This window comes from Misgurnus anguillicaudatus, chromosome 2, assembly GCF_027580225.2.
Source record: "Misgurnus anguillicaudatus chromosome 2, ASM2758022v2, whole genome shotgun sequence".
NCBI classification, from domain to species: Eukaryota; Metazoa; Chordata; class Actinopteri; order Cypriniformes; family Cobitidae; genus Misgurnus; species Misgurnus anguillicaudatus.
Window position 1 is genome coordinate 35451269 of NC_073338.2, and position 19116 is coordinate 35470384.

The 19116-nt window shown below is 37.3% G+C and overlaps 1 protein-coding gene across 2 annotated transcripts in view; it reads left to right on the top strand.

Moving 5' to 3' along the window:
* pde4bb (phosphodiesterase 4B, cAMP-specific b) overlaps positions 1-19116 on the top strand; it is a 62599-nt gene that overhangs the window by 20970 nt on the left and 22513 nt on the right. For both annotated transcript variants that reach the window (XM_055202931.2, XM_055202932.2), the window contains 4 exons: positions 3759-3956; positions 8131-8167; positions 8248-8318; positions 8665-8714. In XM_055202931.2, coding sequence (XP_055058906.2) covers positions 3759-3956; positions 8131-8167; positions 8248-8318; positions 8665-8714 — 356 coding nt within the window. The remainder of the gene's footprint in view (positions 1-3758; positions 3957-8130; positions 8168-8247; positions 8319-8664; positions 8715-19116) is intronic.

Below are 19116 nucleotides of genomic sequence, written 5' to 3' on the forward strand. Positions count from 1 at the left end.
TTGGATTTATTTTGTGAAGGATAGATGCACATTTTTTTTGGACTTGAAGGACGTGGACCCCATAACTTCACATTTGATTAACTGAAAGATCTAAAACATTTTCTGGAATAACTGAAAATGTGTTCGTCTGAAAAATGATGGACATACGCATCTCAGACGGCTTCGGGGTGAGTAATCATGGGTTTGATATCATTTTTGGCCGAACTATCCCTTTAACTGAAATAAACCAGGCTTGATGACGTTTACAGCTACATACGCAACCTCCAGAGGATGCAGCCTTCAACTAAGGCCTAGTCCTGGCTTAAGCTAATCCCTGTTCGGGAAACCGCCCCATTGAGTTAAAAAACTATGCAAATTTGCTATCAAATGAGTTAGAATTAATTATAAATTGTACTGAAAATTATTGACAAGTGTAATGTTTACAGCTTGTTCTTGGTAGTTTAAGTTAAAAACGTAAAGAATTTTTTTCAATTGTCCATGTGGTTAGAAAAGTAATTAGAAAAGTAATTAGTATCCCTTTATAGACAGGGTAATAAGTGAGTCATTTAAACACAGTGTTGATTGTTTAGTTAGTAATGGTAAAAATCTAAAAAAACAGTGAAGTTTTGGTCAAAGATTAATCGCGATTAATCGCATACAAAATAAAAGTGATTTTTGGCATAATATATAAGTGTGTGCTGTGTAAAACATTTACATGTGTATATATATTTATTTATATTTTTATATATTCTATATTATATATAAATAAAAAGTTCTGAAATTAATATGTGTGTGTGTGTGTGTGTGTGTGTACCTGGTAATTATCACGTTGTGGGGACCAATTGTCTCCACAAAGATAGGAATACCAGTGTTTTTGTGACCTTGTGGGGACATTTTGATGTCCCCATGAGGAAACAAGCTTATAAATCAAACAGAATGATGTTTATTGAAAATGTAAAGTAGCAGAAGGGTTTCTGTGATGGTTGGGGTTAGGGACTGGGGTAGGTAAGGGGAATAGAATATACAGTTTGTATGGTATAAAATGCATTACGTCTATGGAATGTCCCCACAAAACATGGGAACCAGAATGTGTGTGTGTGTGTGTGTGTGTGTGTGTGTGTGTGTGGTTAAATATACAAAATAATTACACACAGTACACACACATATATTATGCAAAAAAATCTCTTTTATTTTGTATGTGATTAATCTTTGCCCAGCACTAAATGATTTACAGTTATACATTACTCAATTTTCTTATTTAAAAAATCCTGATAATTTACTCAACCCCATGTCATCCAAAATGTTGATGTCTTTCTTTGTTCTGTCGAGAAAAAAATGTTTTTTTGGAAGAAAACATTCCAGAATGTTTCTCCATATAGTGGACTTTAATGGACCTCAACAGTTTACAGTTTAAATGCAGTTTAAAATTGCCATTTCAATGCAGCTTCAAAGGGCTCTAAACGATCCCAACCGAGGCTTTTTTTGCTTATCTAGCAAAACCATTATCATTTTCAGCAAGACAAATAAAAAATATGCACTTTTAAACCACCAACCAACTTTTTTGTTTTGCACCAGCCATGTGACGCGCCAGCGCGACCTCACGTGATTGCATAAGCACGTCGAAGGTCACATCACATATGTAAAATACATTTTAAACTATAAATTGACACAAAGACATTAATTAGTATCATTCCACTTACAACAACACGAAACGGTCCTCTTCTCCACACTTACTTGAGCGGTAGTTTTGCATACGTCATAGAGTATCACACAAGCTGTGGTTTAAAAGTGCATTTTTTATTTTTTTGCCATAAATGGCGATAGTTTTACTTGATAAGACCCTTATGCCTTGGTTGGGATCGTTTAGAGCCCTTTAAAGCTGCGTTTAAACTGTAAACGTATTGGGGTCCATTAAAGTCCATTAACTCTTTCCCCGCCAGCGTTTTTAAAACAAGTTGCCCGCCAGCGCCAGCATTTTCATGATTTTCACAAAAGTTTAATGCCTTCCAGAAAATGTTCTTCTTTAAATACATAAACAAACAATATATCAGATGAAAGAACAGACCCTCTGCTTTCAAACAAAAAAACTGTTTCATCATACCTTCATGACTTCTCTTGTAATCACCTCTCAAACATGGGTAGGTTTCTTCAAAAACACCAAATTTTGAGCAAAAAGCTGAGATAATTCAATTTTTGCGAAGGACAAATGCAGAGCGATCTTTAAAACATACACGGAGTTCTTTCTCTTTCATGTGAGGCGCTACTTCGGTTGTATAAGTTGCGGAAGTGCGCCACCTGGTGGATAATAGCGGTATTGCGGAAAGATGGAAAATCTCGTCATTGGCGGGGAAGCGTTTTCTCTTAATTGACGAGCTATCTCGTCAATGACGGCAAAAGAGTTAAACTGAGAAAAATCTTGGAATATTTTTCTCAAAAAACATAATTTCTTCTCAACTGAACAAAGAAAGAAATCGAGATTTTGGATGACATGGGGGTGAGTAAATTATCTGGGTTTTGTTTTAAGAAAGTGGAGTATTCCTTTAACCAAGGATGGTAATGCTATCTTTTGTATTAAATTATTTAAAGATCCAATTTCTACGAAGTCTGTATGAAGTTATGGTCTAAAAATGCTGATTTTAGGAGTAGTGAGTGGTAATACAATATTTTGATAATTATAGAGAAAAGAAATGAAAGCACATTGTGGTGTCATCCTCCTGAAGTAATTTATTTCAAATTACATTTGAACTCATTGCAGGTAAAATCGAAGCAGGTTTTGTGTCATGTTTCCAGTAAAAGATATACTAGATTAGTCTCTGAGGTCTAAAATAACATTTCTGATTGAAGTTAAATAATTGTTCTCATTTGGATTCTCATTTTCTTTCTCTTTGGTTTATTTTTCACTAAAGCAGGCAGCTCAGTGACCTTTCTCTTCAAAGCATCAATTTTGACCTGTTCTCACAGAACGCTTTCTTCCTCATCCTTTCCATTGATCTTTTCCTCTGTGCTCGATGATGTTTTCCATTAGCTCTTGTATAGAGTTCGTTTATTCTTTTCAATGTTTTTGCGACTCTTATTGAAATTCTGACATCATTTTTGGCTCCTGGCCGGCTGCGGGATAACTGGACTCCTGCTGGTAGATGACGTATTGTAACTAATCATTATGGATGCAAAAAGCATCCGTCCTTTATTAGTTCTTTAAAGTAGCTTTGTATTCTGATATTGTTATAGATTTTCAATGACAAATACTACATTATGTTTTAATAGTTGTTTAGGCTCTTAAAGCTTGAAATTAAATATTGTTTTCCTGTTTGCTGCCTTTCACGTCACAGCTCAGATTAAAGGGCTTGGGCTTGTTTTAGGCCAGCAGAGAGTAGACAGGAAAGTAAAGTAGGGGTGAGAGAGAGGCCTGGGATTAGATACTGTACAGTAGTTTCACTGACATTTAATCAGAACTGATCCTGTTAAATGGTGCTCATTAAAGTGCTAATTTTACGAGCCCAGTACTTTGTAAACATAACATTGTTTCCTCATACACAAGAATCAGATGGTCTAATAGTTTTTTTTTTCGATCTGTTGTGTTATGTGTTTGTCACTTGGCAAATCCGGGAAAGGATCCAAGCTCTTTGTTTATGACTGAACACATATTTGCTCAAATCTATGAGAAAGAAGAGAACAATTTTAAATCATTCTTCATTTTGTACATTGTAGCAAACTGATGGTGTACAGTACTGTGGCTTGTATTATATTATTAAAATCATCATCTTGATCTTTGTCTGCAGTTTGGAGGTGGAGAATGGCCCTTCTATGGGCTGCAGTCCATTGGACCTGCAGGTGTCACCGGGCTCTGGTCTGGCTCTACATCCCAATATGGCCAGTCACGGTCAGAGGCGGGAGTCGTTTCTTTACCGCTCAGACAGCGACTACGACCTCTCGCCCAAATCCACCTCTCGCAACTCCTCCCTTGAGGGTGAACAGCTGTGAGTAAGAACTATCTTTTAAAGAGAATTCCACTTTTTTGAAAATATGCTTATTTTCCAGCTCCCCTAGAATTAAACATTTGATTTTTACCTTTTTGGAATCCATTCAGCTGATCTCCGGGTCTGGCGATACCACTTTTAGCATAGCTTAGCATAATCAATTGAATCTGATTAGACCATTAGCATCGCCAGGGGTTAAATTGGGATTTGTTATGTGGGGGGGCTCTGCGGGGAGGGGTACTTCAAGGGGTAACATGTTTAATACTGATGATAGCAAAGCCACAAGTGTGTTTCAATGACATTCTGGACCTCTGATAGGATTTGATAAGTTTCAGCTTTAAATCTGTGCCAGAGGTTGACCCCAAATATTTTATAAAAAGCGTCTGAATTTTAAATGATGCAAATCTATGAGTTTGACACCCTATATCCATTTGTTGCACATGTCATTATGCACAACTGATCAAACTTTAAAGGAAGTTAAAAGAATCAACCTCCTTGAATAATTCTAGGCATAAGATATGCTAAAAAGACTCAAATAAAAAGAAAAGGTGCAACACACAGTACTGTATCATCAACATGTCTTATAAATTAGCCTATGCTGGTCAGCAGCTAAAACAATCATATAGTTAGGTTTGATTTGTGTAATCAAAATACATTATTTTATTAAACTATAAAAGTTATATCCAGTGTCATCCTTAACATAATGTAATTAGATGAGTGACATACATACTTTAATCCTTTACACGTTTCTAGTCTTATGAAGTTTTCTCGACGTGGGCACCATTCTTACCTCTCTCTCTCTCTCTCTGTCTCTCTTTCTCTCTCTCTCTCTCTCTCTCTCTCTCTCTCTCTCTCTCTCTCTCTCTCTCTCTCTCTCTCTGTTTCTCTCTCTCTCTCTCTCTCGTCAAATGATCCTGTGTGAGAGCGCGTTCTTGAAGTTCTGAGTTTTTTCGCTTAAGTTGCATAACTTGCGCGAAGACGCATTTAAAGGGAAAAGCGCGTGTTTTCGCGGCAATTGCGGCGCCCAATTCGCGTCATTGCCATCGCCCCGTGCGAGGACGCGCCTGGTTGCGTCTTTGCATTGACTTTGTATGTAATCTGCTCGCGCAAATCGTTGAACTTGCGTTGGTGAGTATGCCCCATAATGAATGAAAACGCATTATTCCCTTCGCGTCAGTGCACGCGCACCAGCGCAGCGAGTACACACGCACAAGCGCAGCGGGTACACTGGCACAAGCAGAGCGCGACCTTCAGCCTATGTGCCGGAGCTTAGCCCCGGACGGCCCCGGCCCAATTTAAACCCTGAGCATCGCGCTAAAAATAACCAAAGAGTTTAGACATTTTTCCTATTTAAAACTTGACTCTTCTGTAGTTACATCGAGTACTAAGACCGACAAAAAATTAAAAGTTGCAATTTTCTAGGCCGATATGGCTAGGAACTATACTCTCATTCTGGTGTAATAATCAAGGACTTTGCTGCTGTAACATGCCTGCAGGAGGCGTAGTGATATTACACACTGCCCCAAAATAGTCCCCTTGGTTACTTTCAATGGCAGGCGACTATTTTCAGGCAGTGCGTAATATCACTTGATTATTACGCCAGAATGAGAGTATAGTCCTAACCATATCTGCATAGAAAATTACAACTTTTAATTTTCTGCCAGTCTTAGTACACAATGTAACTACAGAAGAGTCAAGATTTAAATAGGACAAATATTGAAACTCTTTGGTTATTTTTAGCGCAATGCTAATGGTCTAAACAGATTCAATGGATTGTGCTAAGCTATGTTAAAAGTGGTAGCCAGATCTTAATAAAGTAAAAAGACAAGATATACAGTAAGTAACTATCAGTAAATTACAATAATTTGGATTTGCATTGTAAATACTCATGTTCAGTAAAATACATCATGGAATCAAACAAAATTGTAACTTCATAAATTATTTATTTTTCACTTCTGCCATCCGTGTTGGAAATGTTGGAAATTTTCAACATTGAGTTCATAAAACAAATAACAGCTTAACATCCAACAGAATCCTCTCTGACCACCTCCCTCTCTCTCTCTCCAACACAGTTTACGTACAAGATTAAACTGTGTTACATTTCTCCCACAGCGTGCGCGTCTCTCCCGTTCTCGCGCCTACATTTGAAATACGAACTTGAGCGTGCAAAAGACGCAATATGTGATCCGCCCCTAACATTGTAGAAACAAGTTATTTTTCTCTCTCTGTGTGTGTGTGTGTGCGTGTGCATGCGTGTGTGCGTGTGTGTGTCCACAAAGATAGGAATACCAGTGTTTTTGTGACCTTGTGGGGACATTTTGATGTCCCCATGAGGAAACAAGCTTATAAATCAAACAGAATGATGTTTCTTGAAAATGTGAAGTAGTAGAAGGGTTTCTGTGATGGTTGGGGTTAGGGAATGGGGTAGGTTAGGGGAATAGAATATACAGTTTGTACTGTATAAAATGCATTACGTCTATGGAATGTCCCCACAAAACATGGAAACCAGAATGTGTGTGTGTGTGTGTGTTCAGGTGGCAAACTTAATAAAAGTAGCCAAGTCTCGTACGCTCATATCAAGGGAAGTATTTTTAAAAAATAAATCAAAATGATTTTGCCCACATTTGTCCCTAAAACAGTATAATTTGATGGCTACTTTAGCTATTATTACATTAGCGAACTACCAACTAACCAGATATTAACAAATTGACAAGCACTTACTGGGCAGAATGGCTCTTAAATGACGGACGAAATTGGAGGTTGTCGTCTGGCTGCCTGTGATTTTAATGTTGCATGTCTTGCAACGCACTGTTCATCTTTTGCCATCTTGTTGAAGCCGAAAGCGATGAACCCCGGTACCCCTCCGGCTGACATGTTGATATCTGATCTAAGTGGGTGTGGTGTGCGAAGAGGGCATGACGAATGACGTGATTTAGTCATGACAACGCCATTCTCAGCCTGCGCTCCAGCTGGGTCAACTTTATTTTTTTAAATAATTTAGATATTTTATATTAAAACTGAAAACATGATGTGATTAACACTCAAGTCATTCAAGTCATCGTGTCTCAAGTCAAGTCAAGTCCTGAGTCTTTAACTTTCAAGTCCGAGTCAAGTCACAAAAATAGTGACTCGAGTCCAAGTCACCAAGTCACAAGTACCCATGTCTGGCCAGACTCGGAGATCAGCTGAATGGATTCCAAAACGGTAAAAATCAAATGTTTAACTCTAGAAGAGCTGGAAATTAAGCATATTTTCAAAAAAAGTGCAGTGTCCCTTTAACACCTTCTCCAATGTGAAATCAGGTCACTGTCCAAAAATCGAATGTTGCATCCAAAATAGCTGACTTTTTCTAAAAAGTGGGTGACAGTAGGATTAATGTGCCCCAAATCCCAATTTGTTAAAAATAGAAAGTAAGATGTTAAATAATTTTTCCAGGGAAATTTTGGAGTGCACCTGTTCTTGCTTTTTTTAATAATATTGGCCATATTGTGCCACAGAAGGAGGAGATAATTGTGAAAGTTCACTTTTCAATTAAACATAAAAGGAAATAATAATAAATAAATATATAAATTTATTTATAAATAAATAAATGTCTGAAAAAATGCAATTAACTCTTCAAACATATATTTTTATATTTTTAAATTAATTTTCTTTATTGATATTGATATATAAATGTTTGCCTAAGCAAATTTTAGCTAATTGTTTCTTTATTTATTCTCCTATTTATTTCTCCTTTTATTTTTATTTCCATTTAATTTCATTTATTTCTCAATTTTTATCAACCCCTGACTACTGTACATATATTTTATACAAACTACAGTCATGTCATTGTGATATTAACTTATTTATTTAACTTTTTTGTCAGATGTGTTTTTTTGTAAAGTACAAGCAGGTTTATAAACCTAAAAAACCTAAAAGTTCAATGAAGTATTAAGTGTGGAATGCAGAGTTAAGTCCATTAGTATCAGTTATTATCAGCCAAATGCGAGAAGATATGTTTGATACAACGTAGTGCTAGTCTTATTTTTCTAAGGTTTAATTACACAGAATTTATGATACGCTGGGCATCCCAGTTTAAGAAACACTGAGGTAGATTAATTTTATGTAGTATATAATATACTAAAGTATATATTTTCTAGTACTAGAAGAATATTCTTTGTGTTTTGGTTCCCAGACATAATGAAGACCTCATAGTAACTCCTTTCGCTCAGGTAAGTTTTTTTCATGCTCATATATAATGTATAGTTTCATATGCCTTTCATATTTCATGTTGCTATGTTTTGTGCAATAGGTGCTTGCCAGTCTTCGCACTGTCAGGAATAATTTCACCATCTTGACAAATGTACAGTGTCCCCCAAGCAAGTAAGTGATGTTTATGTGCATTTCAAAAGGGATGCAATGTGAAAAGGCACCACAAGGGGGCAGAACTTACCTATCATCATCATTTGCAGGCTAAAGGAAAACTGACCTACTGACCTTTGTTCTTGTAATACTAATGATCATCTCTGTTCTCTTCATTTTTTTAACTGTCTGGGAATTTGCAAATCACAAATGTAGTGTTAAATCATAGTTATTTAGCGGCTCATATATTTTTATACTTATTTACTCTGTGTTGTGCACACTACTGTGTTTAAACTGGGCCAAGCTTTGGTGTTTGTGGACGTTTATTGGGATTATCTTAGTTTTGATCTGTTTTACTTTTATATAGAAGATCACCAGTCAGCAGTCACCCCCCAATGACAAGGGCCAACATGTCAGGTAAGATCATTAAAGCATACTTATTCACTAATTCTGAATGCTTTCATAGACAGTAAAGGTTACCCTGAAATTATCATACAATCTGATCACGGACATCAATCTGTTCAAGCTAAATAAACAATGCACATTTCGCACTGTATTTTTGGGGGATGTTATATGGGAGCTGTAATGTTCCAACCATATTACTTTTGCACTTTTGTTATTTTACATTTTTGATTTAAATAAAATAAAATAAATAATTAGAATTTTTAAAAAGTGCAATGTACTTAATATGGTAGTTTTAAAAATATATTTTTATTAGTTTTATTTTTAGTTTAATTTTTTTATTAGTTTTATTTTTTATAGTTTTATTTTTGAGCAACTTTTTTTACTTCGTAAACATTTTAGTTGTTTTGTGAGCAGAAGCGGAACGTATGATGGTCACCACATCACGGTCTTTCTGAAAGGGCTAAAAAGCCCAGCGTTTTGAAGAACAAAGACGCGTGGGGGGGGGGGGGGGGGTTAAGGGAAAGAATGAACATTTGAGTAAGATAACGTGTATGTTATGACCTCACACGCACATCATAGAAGCACATTGTGCGAAAGCAGTGCATACATATTAAAAGGTGTGTATGCTGCACGCTTGCCAGGGTGTGAACATTCATGCGTGGGTAAGCATGCATGCGTACTTAAAAAGAGCATGATTTTTTGTGTACAGCTCTGTAAAGTTCCTTAAACTCTTTTCGGGTTTTGTACATATGGTTGAATCTCATGAGACAAGTCATAAATAGGTTCAGATATATTTAATTGTGTTTTGCAGTTAACATAAATTTACCTTTAAAAATGTTAAAACTTTATTTGAATGGCAAATACAATATATATATATTGTATTGAGGGAATATATATATTCCCTCAATTCATACCTGTAATGCAAAAACAAAATCATTTATTACCAGAATTGTGATGGATTTGTACTTGCTGTATTGCTATTAGTGCACCCTGTTTAATATATATATATATATATATATATAAAATAATATCTAATATAAGTATGTACTATAATTTAATTATAATACAGTATTAAGAAATTAAATAATATTAAATAATAAATAATATGTTATTATTAATTCATATACATTTTAGTTTCTGTTGATTTTCTAGCCAACATGTGTAGTTAATGTACAAGCGTGTGTGTTTATTTATATATGAGCTGTATGTGCGTTTATGTGGTTTAGATGTGAAAGCTTTAGCCAATGAACTACTGAGCTGAAACATGAGCGGAGAGGGGGGTAAGCCATTGTGGGGTGTTTTGGTTCCTGTTTCACGGGCCTTTTCAGCCTCATTGACGTCAGTCGCCACCCACCAACTATTACCTTCACTTCCTGTGTGTTGGAGCGCACAGACACCACACGGTCCTGCACAAAGTAGCTCACGCACAACTACACAATGAATAGGTGGAAAACTTGCTTATTGCATCCCACTGACTTATTACATATGCCAGAGGAAATCATAGTGTGTCCTTATGACAGTGTGAGGATGTTGCTGTTGTTTTGTAAGAGATTTTGCACTGCTGAACACTGCCGAACATACTGTTCAACACTAAGTAGACGTAATATACTTGAAAGCATGGAAATAAGTATGAAAACAGATCATCAGTGATTCAATAATTAACATTATCATCACCATAAACCTACTTTCAATTCATGTGACCCTGTCGGTGAAATCCAGACTAAAGTCTTATAGTCTAATGACATGTCTAATCTTAGTCAATATAATAATAAAGATATCAAGGTTATATTTTCACAAAATGTTCAAAGGCGGCCATGGTCACATTTTGTTAGTTATTAAAACACATTAAGAATCATGCCTACCCATTAATTATATGTATAACAGAACATTTGAGCTGCATACACATTTGACCTTTATACCATGTAAAGGCAAAGCAGCTGAGGTAGAGATTTGATTTCACCCTTTCCAGGTTTTTAATTGTTGTTGTGGCGTCATAGAGCCTATTTGCCAGTGCACTGGCCCTGAACCGCAGCTTTGTGAAACGCTTCCAGAAAAATTAGGGAGGAACAGAGAAAAAAGGGAGAAAAAGCAGCTTTCATCAGGAGCCAGGATCCTAAGGGAGAGAGGTCTCATCCTCAGTCCAGTGTTTATATTCTGTCTTTCTCTCATACATATACTGCCAGGGGTCGTGCAGCAGGCTGTCAGGCCGAATGCAGGTTTAATGAGCCACAGGTGGGGCGACTGCGGGATCCGCTGACAGAATTAAACAGCTGTGCCAGAAACGGAGTACAGAAATGAGGCTATAGACAAAGTCTGGACAGAAAACGACTGCATGTGTTTTAGCTGCAGTGACCCCAATAGTATCTGGCACCTTAAGCCACGCTTACAGATGTTTAAATGTCATTGCGTTAGAAGTAAATGTAAAAGCAAGTAGCATTTTTTTTTAAAGAAGATGAACTATTAAACATTGACACTTTTAGGTTATGACTCTGTTTCAATAATGCAATGAGCTACACCTGTGGTTACCATGTTGTGCGCTTCAAACACATCGACTAAAAAAATCACCTCGGTATCAGTTGGTCATATCAAAGTAGGATAAGATCAAAAGGCGTCATTTGCAGATGCCAATTGGTTTTATTTTTGTAGTGTTATGGCAAAAAACATTCATTTAAATTTGTGACTTAAAAAAATATACTTATAACTTGTAGTTAAAGGGACACTCCACTTTAAAAAAAAATGCTCATTTTTCAGCGCCCCTTGAGTTAAAGATTTGATTTTTACAGTTTTGGAATCCATTCAGCTGATCTCTGGGTCTGGGACTAGCACTTTTAGCATAGCTTAGCATAATTCTTTGAATCTGATTAGACCATCAGCATTGCGCCAAAAAACAACCAAAGAGTTATAAGGCCTTTGCTGCTGTAACATGGCTGCAGCAGGCGTAGTGATATTACGAAGCACCTGAAAATAGTCCCCTGCTATTGAAAGTAACCAAGGGAACTATTTTCGGGCAGTGCGTAATATCACTACGCCTGCTGCAGCTATGTTACAGCAGCAAAGTACTTGATTATTACGCCAGAATGAGAGTATAGTTCCTAGCAGGGCCGGCCCTGGGCATAGGCGGAATAGGCAAATGCTAAGGGCGCCGCAGACCCCTTGGGGCGTCCGTGCGCCCAAATTATTATTTTTTTAATATGTATATAAACATTTAACTATAAATACTTATATATTTTATAATATAAATATTTTGCACAAGAAAACAGCAGTTATTAATGAATTATTAGTAGCATAGTATCTCGGAAGATCGTGCTTGTTAAATAGCTCTGTGGCTATACTGCACTGGAGCGCCAGTTTAAAATATAAACCCAGAATTCAGCGAACCTCAAGAACAAGAAAACGGAAACAACAATCAGACAGAGACGCAGAATTTACATAATGTTACATAGACCATGTTTAAATTTCAATGTTTCTGCACAGAAATACCAACTTTGGTATCACTTTGTTTGTTATTAAGCTGCGCATTGGAGTGCTGGCCGCGGTGCTGAAGACGCACTCAGACAGAGTACTGGTGGCAGCACAGATATTTACGTGCAACCTATTGGAAACTATTACTCGTTATTATATAATTATTATTCGTTATTTTACTTTATTACTTCCACTTAAGAAGAGTTCTTCACTTTTTATTTCAATATTTCTCCTTATATAAATACTATTTTGTACTGAAATCTATAATTTCATTATTTTACTAACCCAACTAACTCATCTGCGCTTTCCGATAGGTTGCACGTAAGGGGAAAAGTATAGCTTTCTTCCCCTTGAGAAGAGTTGTGCACTTTTAAACTTTTAAAAAAATATATATCTCTTTAAAAAAAACTTTTTTCTTCTATTTAAAAGCTGTAATTTCGCTATTTTACTTACCCAACTAATGACTCCTCCGCTTTCCAATAGATTGCACGTAGATATATCTGTCTATATGTGCCATCGCGCGTCTTCAGCACCGCGGGGAGCAGCCAGCACTCCAATGTGCAGCTTATTAATACCAGACAAAGTTGGTATTTCTGTCCAGAAACATTGAAATTTATACATGGTGCGTGTAACGTAATTTAAATCCCGCGTCTTGGCCTTATTGTTTTTTTTTCTTGTTCTTGACGTTCGCTGAATTCTGGGTTTATATTTTAAACTGCCGCTTCAGTGCAGTGTAGTCACAAAGCTATTTAACAATGAGCACAATCTCCCGAGACACTACAACATGCTACTAATAATTCATTAATAAGAGCTGTTTTCTTGTACACAATTAAATATTTTAAGTTAAATGTACAGTGTTAAAACATGTAAACAAGACAAGATTTTAACAATGTCAAGATCAAATGCCTGAGTAACAGGGTATTGTGTGGATGTGTTCGTGTGCGTGTGTTTGTGTGTGTTTCCAAAATATTTTCAAAATAAAGAAAAACAAGACAAAGCTGTGCAGTTTGTTTCTGTGTAAGTTTATGAACAACATGATTGGAACACAATTGTGATTCTGGGATTCTAAAGGGCACCAGGGGAAATCTTGCCTAGGGCAGCAAATTGGCCAGGGCCGGCCCTGGTTCCTAGACATATCTGCCTAGAAAATCACAACTTTTAATTTTCACGATGTAACTACAGAAAAGTCAAGTTTTAAATAGGAAAAAATATTGAAACTTTAGTTATTTTTTAGCGCGATGCTAATGGTCTAATCAGATTCAATAGATTATGCTAAGCAAAGCTAAAAGTGCTAACGCCAGACCCGGAGATCATGCTGAATGATTCCAAAATGGTAAAAATCAAATGTTTAACTCTACGGGAGCTGGAAAATGACCCTATTTTCAAAAAAGTGGAGTATCCCTATGTAAAAGTCCTTAAGCAGGTGTCTAACTGCAAAATGACTGTTCTGTTAAACTAACCCATGCTTTACCGGTGTTAGTTGCAGTGTTTGTTAATCACTAAGTAGTATTTCTTTTTGACATGTAAAAGCAACGAGGTCCCGGTCTGCTTCGCGTGTGGTTTTGACGTGTGGTTTTGTGGGGTTGATCCTCTAATAAATGTCAAATAAATAAATAAATAAATTTGTGATAAGCGTCATTATAAATGCTTGTAACTCATAGGTTGTTAGAGGTTTGTTTATCGATGAGATTGCAAGATATGTTAACAAGCCATGCATTTATATGCACTAATGATGGCATACTATTGCGTGCATATGTGTTTGCATGTTTGTGCGTGTGAGCCTGATGCTTTTTGTAGTACATGAAAGAAGATTCTGGTGGTAGAATCTAGACAGATGTGAATGAACTCAGACTTTACATCTGTTATGAGTAAACTGTCTCTTAAAATCACTTCTAAAGCTTGAACATAAACTTGTTAAATAGCAATTACATCTACATTGCTTAAATGACAAAGACACTCTTAAAAATTAAGGTTCATCTAATAACCTTTGACTGAACTAAAATTGGTTTTCTATTGCTTCACTGTGGGTGTTTTCACATGTAGTTCATTTTAAAAGAACCCAGTTTACAAGGAACTAGATAAATATGACCTCAGTCCTTTTGGTGTTCCCAATATAGTGGACTCAAAAGAGGACAGTTTTTTTTGGTCCTCTTCAGAACTGAAGTGATCTCAGACCCTTTCTTATTCACATCACAACTTCATAAGAACTCATACCCCAGCTTTCTGTACAGCAGTGGATTTTGATACACGTCAAAACCACACGCGAAGCAGACCGGGACCTCGTTGCTTTTACATGTCAAAAAGAAATCGAACCACAAAAGAACCCAAAAGCGAACTGTACTCAGACCACCTCCGGATGCGGTCTGAGTATGGTTCGCTTTTGGGTCCTTTTAGGGGGTCTGAGATTACTTGGTTTGTTCACAATACACACTGAAATGCTCCGAGAGCGTTAGGAGAGCTCAAACCAAACAACCCTTTATTTTTAAAGAGCCAGTAAGATGCCAATTTTAAGCGTCCTATCACTGTTTATAAGTCCCGGACAACAGGTTTAAATGCATGCAAGGTCAAAAAACACTGCAATTTTCTCAAAATATACATTTCTCAGAGATCCCCAAACGATTCATTTGAAGCCGTTCAACGACTCAGTCTGCCTAAACCCCACCTTTCAGTAGCCTACTCTGCTTTGATTGGTCAGCTGACACAGACCACAGATCAGTGGCACAGACCAACAATAGTGCAACATGTATTGACTTTGAGCTAACATGATTTACTGAAAAGACATTATCAACATTATTCATCATCATTAATTCATGCAATAAAAACGACGATAGAAACTAACATTTTACACTCATTTAAGCATTATGTAAGCTTACGGGGCCATAGCAAAACCGTAAGTGAGCATGCGTTAGCCGCTTGCTAACGTGAGTCTCTGACAGTATATTAAGAGTTTAAAAAACAACATCAATACAGATCATTCATCATTAGTCCAAGTTATAAAAACGATGACAGACATTAAAATTTTTACACTCATTTAAAGGCGGAGTCCACGATGTTTGAAAAACGCGTTGGAAAAGGAGACGGGCCGACTACCAAAACACACTTATAGCCAATCAAATCAAATCAAATGCCGGGTTGCGTATGTGTGGGGCGGGTCTATCAACAGAAGGTCCAGATTCTATTGGGGTAGGGGCGTGTTTGTTTGGGTGATTTCAAATATCAACATGGGTTTCAAACATTGTGGACTCCGCCTTTAAGCAAGTATGTAGCTTTATGGTTAGGAGACACATGTTGTTCCAAAATAAAGTGGGTACTGAACCATCTTTCATTGCCAAACGTCTAGTAAATCCCTCCTTGAAAAAGTAATTTTAACCACTGATTCTTCACAGCCAAACGTTTAGTAAATCCCTCCTTGAGAAAGTAATTTTAACCACTGATTTTTCATAGCGAAACGTTTAGTATATCCCTCCTTGAAAAAGTAATTTTAACTACAGATTCTTTATATATCTTCATCCTTTGGTAGTGAAAACAACACAAACTGAAAACAGCGTGATATGACGTTTACACACTAGCTAGCTGTGGGCAGTTCATAGTTTTTGTTTCTCCCGGTCAAGGCTGTAGGCAGAGATTATTATGCAAAGTGTTGGTATTACGTGGATAAAGTCAGGCAGGAGATTCAATCCATATGACGACTCGTTTCAGCGATTCAGAGTCGACTCCCTACTTTAGAAGCCAATAACTTTATTAATCGTGCACTTTTTGGTTCAACTACTTTGCACATTGTTTACATTGATGGACAGCTATATGACACACTCCAATACAGGTCATTTTCGATTTTGGATCTGTGTGGCTCTTTAAGAGTGTATATCTGCGTATTTTTAAGTTATGTTTTTGGGACATTTGTGCTTTTATTTGGACAGTATAGTGAAGAGTAGACAGGAAAGTTTTTGGTGAAGATATGGTTGCGGGATCGGCAAAGGACCTCAGAGACGGGAATCGAATCGGTCGGCACACTAACCACCGGGCTATCGGCGCTGATGGTCACTTGCATATTTTGTGGGTGCTATGTGCTAGTACCGCTTGTTAACTAGCTTTACCACTGAGACTTTATCAGCCATAAGATCATTCTGATCAATCAGCTAAACCACACTAACCAACCTGGATTTGCATGAAAGTTCAGTGTTTTCAACTGTATTTCTGTTAATTAGAGTGACTACTATTTAAATATTATAACTTTTTAATATACAGCTAATATTTAAATCTATAGATCTATAACGCCAGTTTACTAATATTCATATTCTTAGTCTAAAACTCGCCTATTCAAACTCAATGCATTCCAGCCTCATAAAAAATCCATTCCCCATTTTACATTCAGCCAGACTGCAAAGTGGTAGTGCAGGTCTTGAAGCCTGCGCCCTGGTTAGTATTTGAATTATGCCATTGACGTCAGCAGAGCTGTAAAGCTGACCGGCTTCCCTTCCCTGAAGTAATTTCTGGCCAAGCGCTCTCTATGGTGCATTGTGGAGGCTGTCAAATAGGCATGAGATGAGTTGCAGACACGAAAGACAGAAAGAAAGCAAAGAAGAGGGAGGGAGTGGAAAGCGTTGTTTGCCAGAGATGCAGTGTTAGACGTAGGCTGAGATAAAAAACTGTGCTGCAAACCGTGAGAGACCCCCGAGAAAGTGTTTCGTAGGAGCAATAAATGTCAAATAACCTACACAACATCTTCTCGGGTTCGAATGCAAAATGTTTGGATAAATAACAAGTAACTCACAGAATCATAATCACTGGGAATTCAGTATTTTGCTTTCCCAGGAATTGTTTCATTATTCACACAGTTCGTCATTCAACCAAAATCATTGTTAAAGTGCCAAAACAATATGAACTGCAAATGCTCCAATAATTTGATCATTGAGAATACTGATGCTTTGTTTTAGTTGTCAGGACTCAGTTGGAGTCTGCAGATAAGCGTGGCTGTCGTTTTTGGAAGCCGCCCCGCTACGGCTGAGTCCAGGTGACCCCAGTGACACAGTTGATTCATGGAGCTGTTTGGCATTCTAGTCCCACTGCCCACGTGCAAAGCCCAGACAAACAAAAACAAGAGTGTGATGGTGGGAGCCAATGAGCCGAGGACAAACATGTGCTCGGCCTCTAGAGCATGAATCAGTGAGCTAAAACCCACTATTTCATTAGCTTCAGCAAATAATTCAATAGCGATATTGGGTTAATTTAGAACATATGTGTGTTAGATGTGAATGTGTCGCACTTTAAAGGTGGTGCGTGTACATTTTAGCAGCATAGTGGTGTGATTGTAAATTGCAACCTACATCTCAATTTCAAAACACATATGGTAGCAACCACAGGACAAACATGTTGTCGTCTAAGACAACGTGGGGATGAAACGCGCTCTGTTGAACAGTTTGTTAGTTAAAGGTAGGGTAACACATTTTGAAAAATGCTAACGGTAGCCGTCTAGCAATGAAATCCCGATCCCACCCTCAAGTCAAATCGCCATCCAAAGTCACGCCTATTTCAAAACACATGAACACGCACAGATCAGACGGTCACATCTCATGTCTCATTCAGCAGTGAGAAAACTTTGCAGTACAAAGTCGAATAACACTTCCAAAATAACCAAACAACTGGTTTACATCTGAATTAGTTTAAGCACACATTCAGTTGTGTAGACGTAGTAACTATATCGTTACGCTAATCCGTAAACGAACACAAATTTCATAAGCAACACAATGTTTCATCAAAGTAGAATATCTGAATCCATCTCAATACAAACATATCGCGTACCTACCTCACCAAAATAAACAGTGCAACAACTCTTTCAGACCCTTTGCAGCTCCTGCAGCTGTTTCATCTCGTGGTAAAGCAGTAAAGTTACCGATGTTAATTTGCGTTTTTGCTCTTGCTGATCCAGGCAGTTTTTGCTGGTGTTGTTATAAAAGATGCCTTTAGTTTTGTGCCTCCTGTGTAGGTTGTCAATTTAGCAGAAAAGTTTGCTGTTCTCACTGTTTACAGGCAGGAGCTGAGCGCACGTGAACGCGCCGATGACGTATGGTGTCTGCGTGGACTCGCTGCGCGGTGGGCATTCAAATTACGCTTACGTATGAGGGACAAAAATGGAAACGTCCGTTCGGACCGAAATCTATGATTTGTTGAACATTTTTTGGTCCTACGCCTTTCACAGATAACATACATTTCTACAAATACATTTAAACAACTTAACACAGTGATTGCTATCAGGATGTAAGGAGACTTTTAACCAGCATAACAAAAAATGTTTCAGGATCAAATCTGTTACCCTACCTTTAAGGGTTACTGCAGAAACATGATGGTGTCTTTCATGTAAGATGACCCGTGGTGTATATGTAGATAAAAACGTCTCATTCTAAGGTAATAAAAACAATACAGTTCATTATGTAAGGTCTGTATGTACCACTGATAATATATTTATGTATATAATATTGCATTTTTGTCAAGAGATCCTTCTAAAAGTTACACAATACACCTTTAAATTGTTGTGTTGTAAGAAATTTGGATAAAAGTAAAATGGATGCAAATAAATTGGATTTACATTAAAGGAATAGTCCATTTTCTAAAAAAAAGTGCGACCTAACGTAAATGCGTAGTGACATAGAGAGGTCACGTGTTACATATATGAAACGCACATTTGCGGACCATTGTAAACAATAAACTGGCACAAAGACATTAATTAGTATCATTCCACATACAACAACGTTGGAACGGTCCTCTTTCTCCACACTCGTAAACACTGAGGCGTAGTTTCGCGTTTGTTCTCTGTGACCTCTTGATGTCATGACGTATTGCGTAAGGTCACGCAGGTGTATCACAGGACCGGACCTAGATGAGAAGTTGTGATTTAAAAGTGCATATTTTTTATTTTTCTTGTCAAAAATGACAATCGTTTTGCTAGATAAGACCC